The following is a 14,674-nucleotide window of genomic DNA, read 5'->3' as shown; positions in this document are numbered from 1 at the left end:
TAAGTATGCACACACATATCCTGCTGTACATACATTCATACACTTACAGATCTCTATGGAAGAAAACTGTTTCTGTCACACTTTGACTCATTCTAGTCCTTTACAGCATGCTAGGTGCCACTACACAACTTGCATCAATTATTCTGAGGGAGACGCATCTGGCATCATCTATGTAAAGTAATACATACAGACACGTCAATGCACTTAACCATCATTTTCAGAAGGTCACATTCGCTACCATCTATTACAGCAAAAAGAACCCACATGAAGCAAAGTTAGCATCCTTCACGAAGCCCAAGCACTGAAACGCAAGTCCCCGGGTCGGGATTTCTATGGCTTTGAAAGCGAGGCTAGATTGTACCTGTGGCACCCTCCCTGCCCCTGCCCCTGGGCAGGCCGCATTGCGGGCTGAACCGAACCGCTTGGAAGTCACTGCTTAATGCAGTTAGGTGGAGGGACAGCTCTGATCCATCCAGATACCTCTGCACTACAGATGAATCTGATAACAAAAAACGTCTACTAAAGCACGTCAGACAATAGGTAGCAGGGCTTTCAGTTTCACAAGAGAATGGCCTCAGCATCTCCCTGTACCATTACTCCCCTAGACTCCAAAAACGACCCAAAAAACTCGATCAGCAGAAACACAAAAACTACAAACTGAATCAAACTCAGAGGTAAAATGTAGAAGCAACATCCTTTAAGTCTGAAAAAAGGCTGAAGAACTGAATTTGTGTGTTTCAGAGAATTAAATACCTCTTATTCCTCTACAGCACTTTCCGAACTGTTTAAAACTAGATGGCATTTGCATGCCATACATAGTTCTGAAACAAAGAAAAATAAAAACGCTGCAACTCCTTAAAATTTCTGTATAAATTGAAGATTGCTTTAAAAAATAAAAAGCAAAGTATAAAGGAAATGTATACATTAAAAAGTACATATGCTAATTCTGCTTCTGTGCACCAGAATGAATTCTGAATCAAGTCCCTGAAATCAGTAACACCCTATATTCTCCCTTGCAATATTACCAAATCTGTGAAAATCTCATCTAGATGGTATAATTCCTTAAATCAGGAAATAAATAATATGGCCAAGAATGAGAAAGTTGTCAGATTGACCGAATAAAAACAAAAACTACACAGAAGACTACAGAAAAATAAAAATCACTAAACAATAATTCTGTAGCGTCCTTTAAATTAATATACAAAATGGTGTAAATTTCAGTGAGAAACCTGGTTTGTGATTGTTCACGTCAGCACCTTTTTAAAAAGGTACCAGCGGCAACTGATAGAAAATTGTATTTCTGTCTTATTTTCACCCAAGTGTTTGCACATTCTAAAAATGACCACCTCCATATGCAAAATCATAACAGGAGAATTGAACATTTTTTAAAGCTGTTCTTTTGACCTTTCTCTTGAGTAAAAGGACAGCGAGACAATACACTCACCAGCATTGTTCACGGTGACGGCTCCATCACCGGAGATTGAGGGCCATTATTACTAAAGGGAACTTTAAAGTGCCAGGAGAAAAAGGGGAAAAATTAGAAAATAACACTTCTTAATATGCCATATGTACCAGCAGCCTTTCAGAAGAGTAGACACAGAGCAACAAGACATCTTCATGTAAAAACAGCTGCAGTAAAATAGACAATCAATGCAAAACAAAAGGTGCTATGATAAGAAACTGTCTCCTGTTACGCAAGATACTCTAAACTGGAGGTCCCAGACACACTCCCATCTCCTACATTATAAGCTTTCCTAATTTAAGAAAAATATAGGACCCTTAAAATACATTTTGAGGATTGGAAAAGGAAAATCTGAACTGAAGGTAAGGGGTTCTCAGTGTCTCTCACCCTACCAAGAACAAACTAGAACAGGCTTCCTCTTCCTTGCCAGCTTTCAACAGGATGCAATATTTGTGAGATGTCCTTACAGCCATGACAAAAATTGTATGAAAACAGCTACCCATCTCTATGGTTATTATATTTCCTCAAACATACACAAAAATGCAGGAATAAATAAAAACCCTTTCCAAAACAAGAACAGTACTACCACTGCCATTTTATTATGACTTCAGTCTTATCTTGAAAATGAAAAATAAAAAAAACCGAGTTGATATTTGCATGAAAAAGCAAAAGAGTCCTCTTTTCTTTATATACACACAAGTTTGTGACTTTATGAATGGATTCTGTGCTATTCACTAAATCCTTATGGGGCAGGAATATTTTTTTGTAGGACACCAAAGTCAGCCTAAGTGTAACTATACGGAGATTTGCTGGGATCCCACAAAATGAACAGGATTTTTTATCCATATTTTCCTCCCCCATTCAGAAAGGGAGTGCAAGAAAATTCCAGCTCAGCAGGGACACAGAGCCATCGCAGGTTGTGTGATAACAGCTTGCCACCTGCTTTTCGCAAGTTGTCTCTGCGAAGTGCAAGGGGCACTGAATAGTAACGTTGCCTGTGGTGATAGGAATGCACTGAACAGCTCAGTATGCAAAAGCACTTACTGGTACACAGTGCTCTTCACAAAGGGCATTGCAGAATGCTTTCCAGACTGTGTCAGAAATGCTAGGAGAGAAAGTATTAGCGCGTGTGTTGCGGGAGGAACATAAGCGCTTGCCATCACAATAAAAGAAGGTATTAGCAAATACAGGTATAAAGCTGCTCATAGCAGGAAAAAAAAAGAAAAAAAAAAGGAAAAAAGACACCTACCAAACGGCAAACTTAGCAGCAGTCAGACCAAAAGGAGCATTTCTTTGCAAGAGCAGCAAGGGTTAACAGTGGCATACAAGCTCCCGTCCGGTCAAGATGGGGTCAAATGATGTGCAGTGAAAGTTTCAAGTCTTCAATCCCCCAGAGCTTGTTTGCTAATTACATTTGCAATTACAAACATGACAAATATATTAATATACAGTGCGTTCCACCTTGAGCAGGCATGTTTCTCCTCGCAGACAGTCACTGCCAGCAGCCACACTCGCAAGCCCTGGAAGAAGCAAAGTGCACTGTGCTCCAGAGGCAAGGATCATTTCGTGGGCATCTATCTTGCTCTGAAGAGTCAGGGCAAAGCCTGAGAGAGAGGCAGCATAGAAAGGATGGACAAAGACTCAGAGTAAGTTACTACAATTTAATTCCTAACAAGTAAAACTCACCAGCTGAAGAACTATTAGTAATAAATAAAACTAAACTATGTTCCGTTCCCGATGGCAGGCACCAAGCACTTTGCACATGTAAGCCATGCAGAGACAACTACATTCCCAACTCAAAAGCAGCCGATACTCGGAAGACTGAAAGAAATCAAGATTTTCCTATTTTCAACAAGGTCACCATGAATGAGTAGTGCTAATACCTTCTTTGTTAAGTCCCTTCGCTACACAAACAACCATCTAATTCACAGTTTTCTGTAGAAGCTCTGATCTTGCTTTTTTTTCCCCCAGTTTCTATAGCAGCATTACCTAGGAACCTCACTGCTGGGTACTGGACAGATGCTAAATTTACTTCCTCAGAGTGCACAAACTAAAAATTCTGTTGTGTTCTGGCTGTAAAGTTAACATCAGTAGATCTGTGGAATAAAAAATAGGTCTTACTGGGAAGAATTTCCCAGTTTCCACAAGCTGCGATGGAGCTACTGGCTTGTAACACCGGCGGCTGCTACAACCCCCGACTCCTAAACTGAGCAGCAGGAATTAGAAGAAGCTGGGGAAAGGATTTTGGCTTTTAGGTCCAAGGCTTGTCACCATCTTTTTCTGCTTTTCCACTCTGAAGCAATTCTACCACCCTCCCCACAGAAATTGTGAAGTTCATCTGGTCTCGGCTTTAAGCCTTTTACCTTCTCCCTTCTTCCACGCCCTAAGAGCGCTTGCGTCCTTTGAGCCCTGGCAAAAATGACACGGAGACCCGCTGATACAACGCACAACAGAACTTCTTATTGAACTAAAATCATTTGAAAAACACAGGGTATTTCAGATGACGTGAAATTCTGAGCAGTAGAAACGGAGCTGAAACAGGGCTGGGGAATAACAGCAAAAAGGGCACTGAGGATAGAGCAACGTTCTCTGGGAGAGGAAGAAAACGGGATGTGAAATCTCTGTCACAGCAACTTTCTCTGATGCAATCTCTCCAAAGTCTTTCCCCTCTCAGGCTAAATGCAATATTTATTGATTACTTCAAATCAATGCAATGAAAAAAATCCTATTTTTTAAAATATATTGATCTTTCCATATTTCTCAATAATTGATAATGATTAGACCATCTTTACTTTTACAAACGGAATTGGAAGAAGAGGGAAAAGTTGATACAAATACTGTAAAGATACCAATTTCCTCATCAGCCTTGTGCTCAATACGCTCAGTGTACCAAGACCCCATTCTGTGATTGGAACCTAGTCAGGAACCCCGCAACTAGGCCATTTCCCTTACAGAGGTTTTTCAATTCAGTCTGTCAATAAAACACACAGCTCCCTCCCCATTCTCCCCAATTAACAACTCCTCCCTATCCCAGATTTTCAGAGATAGTCAGAGCAGACCATTGCATTCAGCTTCTCTGACTCAGATTTCCTCCCATTCACAGAATATGGACATTTCCAGTAACCTCTCAAATTAAGTCACATTTCCTCAGTCAGTGCATTAGAGTCAGTGACAACAACTTCGTCAATTCTCTTCTGCAGGGTCCGGAATTCAGTCTTTCACTGACTTAAAATTCCAGTGTTATACCTTTCCGTCTCTCTATCAAATATATCAGATATCCCTTTCAACTTTTTCCTTCTGCTCATAAAATCATTTTCATTTTTATCAGATCAGTGACTCATGTGTCTTTCTTGTACATCAGAGGAAACCGTGTAAGAGACATAGCATCTGGCAGGATGCCCTTATTTGCCAATGATTTTTATTTTCCCTTCATTATGGTTACTTGGTCAGTTTCTGTCTGTCATGTAGAATATTAATTAGAAACAGAGATGGCAGTTTTGTAGTCCTATCAGGATTTCTAGTAGCAAATCTAGCGAGGCAGAAAAAAATCTCTGGGACATGGAAGTTAAGCTAAAAAAGTAAAACTGCCCTATTTCACTCTCCTTTGAAACAGCCTCAGCTTTGCATATGAGATACACATAACACTGATATTCAGCATGACCATATGTATGTGCATATAGCTACACATAGACATTTCTATATGCACACATGCGTTTGTGTGAATATAATCCCATCTTCGATATGTCCGGGTGCATATTCCTGGTGCCTGCATGCGCGTTCCCTTCCCGCCGTACTGCAGACAGACGTTGTCAGCGCAGTGTAACTAATGTATTCTCGCCATATGCCTCACCTGAGAGACAAACCACAGGTACAAATCGTTGCCTTTGTTAGTTTGCCAATTCAAACTCATACAAAAGGTTCTCCCTTGGAGCTGCAGCACCTACCCCAGGAATAATTTGCCCAAGGGTCAGTACCAAAAGGTACACAGTAGTCGCTTAAGCGTGGATTCCTGTACAAGAAACCAAACACATAGCTGCCGTAGGACACATGCACAGAGGGTCAGAATTAGGCATAAGCATTTTCCTACTCTCACTGCAAGATCCTGCACTGAGGGAAACCACACAACCCGCTGACCAGAACTTCCTTAGGTTCCTGGTGTAATCATTCAGCTCAACACACACAGGCAGAGGAAAGGGAACTTTCACTGCTTCAGGAAGACAAATCCAAAACCTAAAGAGCACGATCAGGGACAGTGAATTCCTTTGCTCAGATACTTCTTGTTCAGTTGCGGGTCTGTTACAAATATTAAGTGCTTAAAGTCCAAGGTGAAGGGAGGCACTTCTTCTCTCCTTTGCCTCATTCATGCTCTCTCTTCTCTCTCTCTCTCAATAATTGCAAGGTGAAATACAGTTTCCAGGTAACTGTATGGATCACGTATTGAGTGACCACATCCACTTCTCTTCTCCCCGTTATTTCCTATAGCCTAACAGGCAACTAAACAAGAAGAGGCAGTTTGCAGTATTTTTAAATTCACTCTTAATTTAAGGTTTAATTTGGCTAAAAAAGCTGCGCACGTAATTAAAAGCAATTTTTTTAAAAATGAGGAAAATAACTATGAAAGTCTTTTTAGTGGCTAAAAAGCCCAGCAGTCAGAACAATGAGTAGATCAGTTCCATCAGGATAATATGCTCACACAACTAGGTAGCAATCCAGACACAACTACAATCCCTGTATTTACATGATATGTTGACAATATAATTGTCTTACAGTGGGAGGAAGAAATGGCTAAAGAGGTATATATTGGACCAACCTCTACCCTCAGCTATAAGAATGCAATCCGAAATCTAACCTCAACAAAACCAAAATGTAAATCAAAGCAGCACCTGACACACTGCACACACACCTTTAATTATACTCTGTTTTTAAGGCTTCTCATACCTTTTCCTTCTCTCAATAACTTTTTCCAGACTTAGCCATATTTCCCTGCATCATCGTTGTACTCATCTAATTAAAAAAAAAAAAAAAAGAGATCAAGATATTTAAATTCATATTTCTTGGTCTCCCTTCCCCAGCCTCAGCAATGTTAAAAAAAGGTTAGCTGGCACACAGAACCAAGCCAAGCACTTCTCTAAACTGACAGCACTCTGACACTTTCTCTTCTCAAAAATCAGCCCTCCATGCCTACTGTAAAGCTGTAGGGGCTCGGTGGCACTTCCCCCAGGGCCACCTTCATCTGTCTGCTCTGCAGCCAAAGAGTTGTGAATATGGGCAAGGCGCCCTTGACATTACTGGGAGCTGCCTGAGAGCCCGTGGCGAAGTAGAAGGGGTGAACAGCAATCCCACAAGCAGATTCTTTCTTACTGTTTTCACGTTGTTTGAGTTCCTTTTCTCAATTCCCAAAGTAGAACAAATACAAGGAAAAAGTTAACAGACAACACAGTAAGTGATAATGATCTAGCTTTTGATTGTGGTATTTTGTTTAGTTGTTTTTTGTTGTTTTGTAATAAAGGTAAATGCACTTACTATTTTTGACTAAATATTAAAAGACTCCCAGCAGCATACAGAATACATTTCCCTTCAGAAACTGTTTGTTTATTTTTAATTCAAAATGGAGCAGCCACAAGTGAAGCACCAGTGGGGAAAGGAAAATCACATGGGTTAGATCATTAATTTGTATTAACAATACTAAGTCTCATTTTAATGAAACTGCTGGAAGCAGGGGGATTAAAAGATGGAGAAATGTGTGTAAGGACGGATGGAATATGGGCAAACGAGACTAGAAGACAGGTAAACGACAGCTGTAATGAGAGAAGAGGGGTAAGTATCATTGTGGGGATTTTAAGTGTTTAAATTTTACTAAATACAAGGTGTTCTGCTGAAAACAAAAGCAATGAAACAGACAAAATTGCTTCACTCCCACCTCTGATGACACCACAGAACCTGTGTAGGTGACACCCGGATTATTAACATGCAAACACACAAAAGGGGACTCAGCTCAGGCTGAGATTTATCAGAGAGGAGAAACGCGTGGGGAAATGAATCGTTCCAGCGAGCTGGATGCAAACGCTGAAAAGGTTTTGCCTTGTTTCCTAACTTCCCCGAAAGGATCGAGCCAAACTTAGCACGTTAAAGCGGTTTTGAACGCGGCATCGGCAGGCACAGCCCAGTTCGGAATACAAAGAGCAGTAGCAGGTGCTCAGGTATGTGCCAGCGGTCCCAGCTCGGGATGCCTGCTCGCCAGCCCTCCAGCTCGCTCCACTCTTTCCCAGGGCAGGCTACCCGAATAGAAAGCCGTGGGAAAGTACATTTCCAGGGGGGATTTCAGGTGAAAATCGGGCTTTTTCGGTTAAAAAAATAAAAAAAAAAAAAAAGGAAAGAAAGAAAAAAAGAAAGCGCATCCACTTTCTGCAATTTCCTACGCACGTCTCCTTACAGACTCCTGGCAGTAACTCATCTAATAAAAAAACCCCGGCACCGACGGAAAGTCAAACTGCGCCGGCAGGACCGCGGCGCTGAGCGTTGGCAGCCGGCTCCCAGCTGAGGCACCGCGGCCCCAAGTTGCAAGGACAGGAGGCAGGAGCCCAACGGAGGCAGGAGCACAACGGAGGCAGGAGCCCAACGCGGCCACCCCCGGGCGCTCCCCCCGGCGGCGGCCAGCCCGGGGGGTCGCTGCCCTGCCCCGTCCCGTCCCGTCCCGTCCCGTCGCGCCGGCAGCGGGGCGCAGCGCCGGCCCCTGCCCTCCCCCGGCACGGCTCGGCACAGCACGGCAAGGCACGGCACGGCTCGGCACACTCACTGGTTGTGGTAGCCGAGCGGGTCGGAGATGCACAGCTCGGAAATGTCCATCAGTCCCGTTTGAGCATTCCCGGTCGGAGGAGAAAATTTAAAAAAATAAATAAATAAAAAATAAAAAATAAGATAAGGGGAGAGAAAAGAAAGAAAGAAAGAAAGAAAAAAAAAAAAACAACAACAACAAGCAGGCAGGCAGGAGACGGCGCGGGGGAAGGAGCGAAGTGGCCGAGCCCGGCGGAGCGGGCGGCAGCTCCCTGCCGGGCGGCCACGGAGCGGCGGCGGGAGGCGGGCGGCGGGCGGCGCGCAGGACCCGGCCACGGGGGATTTGGCCGGCCCGAGCCCCGCTGTAGCTTTAACGCCGGGAGCCGGCAGGAGCCGGCAGGGCGGCCATTGGCTCCCGAGCGGGGGCCGGGCTTGCGGGGCGGCTGGGGGAGGCACGGCCCGGGGGGGGGGCCGGGGGGGCGACGGCAGCGGGCCCGCAGGCGCCGCGCTCCCCGGGGCAGGGCCGGCGTGAGCGCCCCGGGGGCGGCGGCAGCCCGGCAGCCCGCAGCCCTGTCCGCGCGTGGCACGGCCCCACGCGTGTGCCCGCTCGGCCCCCGGGAGCGGCGCTGGGGTGGCAGCGTGCGGCCCCGGGCACACGCGTGTGCCGTGGGAGCAGCCCCACACGCGCGGCCGCGGCACACGCAGCTCTCCACACGGAAGGCACTTCGGAAGCTCTGCCTGTACGTACGGGCTGCCTTCGGTCGGGGGCTGTCACAATTCCCATGCGTGTTTTCACACCTGTACGATTTCACTGCACGTACCACGGTGATGCCACAACGCAGGAATCTAGGTGGAGAGTCCCTTCACATAAGCACACAAACCTCCCCGACGCAGGCACTGACAGCCCAGCTCACGCAGAGGTGTCCTACAGGGGCTACCTGGCCACTGCTGCCGACCTTTCGCCTTCCCACCTGCACTCATGCAAACCTCGCTTGTCCCTCTTCCACACTTCCCCTTCACATTTAGAAATCAGACAGTCAAATATATTGAAATTACCTTCACTGATAAACTAGAGGCCTTTTTAAATGGGAAATATAAACACCTGGATTAAGACTTCACTCTCCTGCGTCAGGCAAACAAAAAGAAAAAAGTTGGAGCTAAAAGGTTATTCCTTAATACAAGACGCAGGACCTAAGTTGCGGTGAATGTAACACACCCAGAGAAGCGATGAGCTCCCAGAGCTCATCAGATGAGGGGGCCTGTACAGCAATGCAGAAAAGGCACTGTGGTTCAGCTGTGAGCACGGCAGCAAGCACTAAATTGTACGAAAAGTTTTAGTCTAATCAGTATTTGAAGAAACTTGAAGCAGATCGTATTCCAAAAAGAGGAATGGTCAAAGTCACAGCCATTGTAAACCATCTCCTCCACTGCAGTCAGTGCAACTTCCACACTACACCCTCTACCAGGGATCTCAGCCACTATAGAAAATGCAGCAAAAACACCCTACAAAGCAATGGTATGCCCTGGTGTGTCCCCCAGCTGTGGGGGACAAGCTGGGTGACCCTGATCAACTTCCCTTAAGATAAGGCAGCCTAAGGATATCACACAAATGAGAAATCTGTTATGGTGGCAGGCTTCTGCAAGGAAGTTACGGAAAGCAGATGCTTAGTTTAGAAAATGGGAGACAGAGCAAGGACCCGTCCACAGTTTTATAAGTACAGCAGAGTGTTTCAGGTGACGCAAAATTCAGACCACACATCTTTCCAGAAAGCAGGATTAAAGCAAATGGAAATGTACACACATATATCTTCGCACACCCAAGTGACACATCAGCACCGTGGAAACTCTAAGATGCTTTAAATGTTAATGAGGCAGAAGACAAGGGCTTGGGGGCAGCACGAGTAGGGCCCAAGACTGTCAGGAAGGAGTCTCACCATCCATGCTGGGGAACTCCTGACTCAAAGAGAGGCAAGGAGGAGGAAACCAGCACCAGGGTGGTCCCGATGCGCAGCAGCAAGGGAGGCCGGTGGTGGCACGAAGGGCCAGGACTGGGGTAGGCTACAGCCCAAGAGCAACCAGGATGCTTGCAGGGAGCTGGTTTAGACTGAAAGCGATTTTCTCCGGAAAGATGCTCACTGGCTGCATCCCAGCTGTGCAGGGATTGGGGTGGGCTCTGGGGGAATGGGAGACCGGGGGGGAATGGCCCGGCAGGCAGGTTCTGCTCGCCCAGCAGCTGGTGTTTTAATTTGGCTCTTTAACTTTTATCCAGGCCGAGGTGAGGCAAGCAGGGGCCCATGTGATCGCCTGGCACAAGGTCCATGGGGCCGAATTAACTGATACCGGCAGCACAATGGTGGGTTTGTGCTCTGGAAATGGGCTGCTGCTGACAGAGAACTCCCCGGGTAAGGTGGGTATTTACAGAGTGGTACAGAAATGTAACTTTAATCTCTTCTGACCCAGTGCAAACGAACAAATGGCGCTTCCCCCACCTTCAGAGGAGCTGTGCAAAGGCCTGGCTCTTCCTTTCTCAGAAGGCTGGAAAGGAATTATCTCTGCCGGCCGTGCCTGAAACTGTGAGCTTGAATTCCTTATAGAAGGGGACAAGAGTCCTGCAGGCTGGCTTTGGAACTTCAGGAGGCTTCAGCTTCCTTTGCAACCCCCGTGCTTGCTTGCGCTCTTCTCACAGCTTTCACCAAATTCTCTTCCCCCCCAGGAATAAAGAAGGAAACATTGATCCCGACACGGCCTTCCTTCCAACGCATGTTGTGAAAAAAGTGCCAGAACAAGGACTCAGGCTGCCAGATCTGGAAGCCAAAAGCCTCAGCTTGGGTAAACACAAGGCAGAACGGCGCACACAACAGCAAAGCGAGCTGCCCCTGCGAGCACAGCCTTCATTTGCTGGCCTAAGTCCTGCCCTGGTAAGCGCAACCTGGTGGGATAACAATCATAAGGCAGCCTCTGGATTTTGAGGCCCCCAGTTCTTCTCTCACTGACCCCAATGTGCAGCAAGGACTTTCCATCAGTGCTAGCCTAGGTCAGAGCCCAGCCCGAGTGCAGATGGAACCACAGCAGTACCAAGTCTTTGAGACACACAAACTCCCCCCTCCCAGGATAGAAAGCAAGAATTGCAAAGACATCTTTTGTACTTTTGCCATCTCTTCCAAGAGATGACAGATTAAAAATTTCTTTAGAACTTTTCCCCCCAGCTTTTAATGACTACGCTGTTTTTGATGGATTAGCTTTTTTACTTTTTTTTTTTTTTTTCCATTTTTATCATGGAAATAACGATCAACTTTCCAGCAAGCTGACTGACTGACTGACAGAAATTTCATTTGGACTAATATAGGAGCAACTTGCAAATCATGCCAAACAAACCTGATTTCACTTGTTGATAAGGTTATTTTTTGTGAATAAGGAAAATACAGCAGAAGGAGATATCCAGTTACTTTCAAGGGTTTGGGATTACTTTTTTTTCCTTTTATGAAGGCCATACTATTGTATTCTCACAAGGAAGTCAATGAGGAGGTACACAGGGCAAAAACCATACAGAATTAGGAGAGCTAAGCTGAGCACACAGACTTGTGTACACACACTCTTGTCTTGTCTGGTGGGGAAAGAGGAGCTCAATAAGAAGCCTTTCCCAGCCTCCAATTCATTTAAGGAAACAATAGTTACACACAGACCATTGGGATGAATTTAGAAGACAACCCTTTTACACTTCAGAGGCCAATGGTACTGCGTGGACTTCACAGAAGTCACCGCATTGCATGCCCTGATCCCTCTGCTTTGCAAGGAGGTTAGTAACTGTGCAGAGAAACTTAAGCCCTGTGAGCACAAGTCCCAGCTCACTGGTGGGCATTCACCACTCCCATGTATATCCCCTTGCTCCACCTACCTCAGATACAGACTCGATCCACGTGGACAAAACAACCTTCTCTGTTTTGGGGCTCAGTTCTACTTTCCCTTACTATGCCTAAACAAAACAGTACCCTGTCCCCAACAAAAGCAATTTGTTGTTCTCTACCAAACTCCATACTGATTTTTGTTTCCTCCAAAACTCTCAATAAGCCTCCTGAACACAATGTACTCCATCTAGAAGGCATCACCACCATCACTGCTAAGCTCAACATCTATTTAAGCAGGAAATAGTTTTCACATTGTTATTTTTAACTAACTGCCCATCTGAACATCCTAAGACATGCTTCAAGCATTACCTAGTCTTGGAAACAATTCTCAACCTATAGATGTCAAATCATATCATAAAGAGGTTAAGTGACTTGCCCAAGATCAATCTGAGCAAATCTGCAGCACAGCTTGGCTCTGAATATGTATCTTAACCCTTACTGTCCTGCTTTGACTCTGAATTCTCTATCCCCAAAATGCGACCTTTCATTAGGTTCTGACTTTTTCCTGTTCCATGTTCAGATACAGCAATGTTAGGAGCCTCAAGAGAAGACAAACATAATCCCTCCATTATCAATGAAAAGTTAAAACTTTCTTTTAGTAACCCCTACTTTTGGAGGGCCAGTGCTGTTTTTTGTCTTTCCATACCTGCTTTTGTCTTTGCAGTGTTCATAGCAGGACAAGCTCTGTTTCCAGAGCAGAACATGGTCCTGTTGGCATCCTAGATGAAAGTGCCCAGATACACACACAAAGATAAGCTAGGAGAAGCCATATTAACTTTTATAGAATTCAAAATAGGGCACCAGAGTAAAAGGCAGGCACTGAGTGTTTTACCAAATGGGAAGAGATACCATTTTCTAGATTTTCAAAGACCTCGTAGTAAGAAACATACTTTCTTTTGTATGAGGGAGGCAAGAGAATAAGTTTTATAGCTGGGATTATGCCTTCATCTCTCTCTTGCATCGTCAGTTTGCTGGGGCATTTGATATGGACTTCTATCCCCCTTACTCAGAAATAGTACAATCTATCTGCTTTCATGTTTTGTCAATCTACTCTGTCGGCCAGACTTTGCCCAGCTCTTGTTTAACTAAGCAGTCAGCAATCTTCCTCAAAAAAGGTAGGTAATTACTGAAGTAGACTGATCTTGTGGACTTAGAAGATCTCAAAGGAGGGCTGTGTTCCAGCTCCAAACTTTGACCTGTTGCTGATCTGTTTCCTGTGATGTATTACAGTAAACCTCAGCTGGGCCACTTTGGTTGAGCAGAACATAAGCAAGACATTGACTGGAAAGTGATTTTATCCAAACTGACAGCTACACATCATCTACTAGCACACTCACCGCTATTTCCCAGACTCGCTCCAAATTGCAGCAAAGCAGAAATGAACCTTTCCCCAGCCATAATCCCAGGTCTCCGCAGAGCAGCGCCTGGGCTATTTGCTTAGCTACCAAGAGTAGGGAGGCAACACAGGGAATCAAGGAGTCTTAAAATTACTTCTATTTAGCCACCACAGATCCTTCAGCAGAGACATGACAGCCATGGCTTTCCCAGTATGGGGGTTCATCCTGGGAGATGGGACAAAGTTAAACACCTTCACTTTCTTTCCTACCTGAGTACACCAGCTTCAAGTCTTGTATTTGAAAAGGCCAAGGTGGGAGGTCAGGAGAACAGGGGATGCTTATTCATTCCTCTAAGGTGGGGAGATGATTTGCTGCTTCTCTTTGCATCCCCATGCACTCTAACTAACCACGTGAGGATGCCAGTATTCACTGTACCAGCTTAACCACTGAGCTGCTCAAAAGAAATATGTTTTGTCAAAAAGAATAACAGTTACTTATTGTAATGCTGCAAGGAAAGCATTAAAACATCCTTTGGCATGTGCACTGATCATGCTGAGTGCCTCAGCCCGGAAAAATAGAGGAACTTAAGGAACCAAAACGTTAAACCTGTTAGCAAGCATATCCAACACGGGCTAAGCAGTGAAGATGGAGTATAATTTTTCCAAGTCTGTGATTGAAATGCACCTAAACACATGCAAGATAACTTTTTCTCAGTAACAGCAATAAGGCAGCTGCAGTGGACCATGCTTTCCAGTTTGAATTCTACGATGTGACAAAAAACAGTGGGTATGTGTGCAATTTCCTCTTTAGCTGGGTTCTCTGAGTAGGTAACAGACCTTTTGGAAAGTGACATAGGACATTATAAAGAAGCAAACCAGTGAAAGGTTTCCATCCAGGGTATATGGCATGAAGAAAGCAAGGATTAAAGGCCTTCTTTTCCCTGCAGGAACCTCCATCTGGCCTCATCTGGGCACACTCTACATAAGATTACTGATTTCACATGGTCGGCCAGACCAAATACAGAAGAGCTCACTGACAGTGGATCTGTGCATAAGTGTTTAACAGTGAGACAAAACTGCAGATTCCAAGTGACCTTAGGAAAACTGATGCGTGACAGTCTGGAAAAAAAACAGAGATCATCACACGATCAGGACTGCCCTTCTGGTCACCTCCAGCCCCAGAATATTCCAGTTTCT

At 45.0% G+C, this 14,674-nt stretch overlaps 1 protein-coding gene across 2 annotated transcripts in view; it reads right to left on the bottom strand.

Annotated features, from left to right (window-relative positions):
- Nucleotides 1-8,342, bottom strand: part of ESRRB (estrogen related receptor beta) — an 80,592-nt gene extending 72,250 nt beyond the window's left edge. For both annotated transcript variants that reach the window (XM_035540112.2, XM_050711351.1), the window contains exon 1: nucleotides 8,259-8,342. In XM_035540112.2, the coding sequence (XP_035396005.1) occupies nucleotides 8,259-8,308 (50 nt within the window). In that variant the 5' untranslated portion in view covers nucleotides 8,309-8,342. The remainder of the gene's footprint in view (nucleotides 1-8,258) is intronic.
- Nucleotides 8,343-14,674: the final 6,332 nt, after the last annotated feature.

This window comes from Cygnus atratus, chromosome 5 (genome assembly GCF_013377495.2).
Source record: "Cygnus atratus isolate AKBS03 ecotype Queensland, Australia chromosome 5, CAtr_DNAZoo_HiC_assembly, whole genome shotgun sequence".
NCBI classification, from domain to species: Eukaryota; Metazoa; Chordata; class Aves; order Anseriformes; family Anatidae; genus Cygnus; species Cygnus atratus.
Note: the sequence above shows the minus strand (reverse complement) of the source record. Positions and strands in the feature narration are given on the sequence as shown.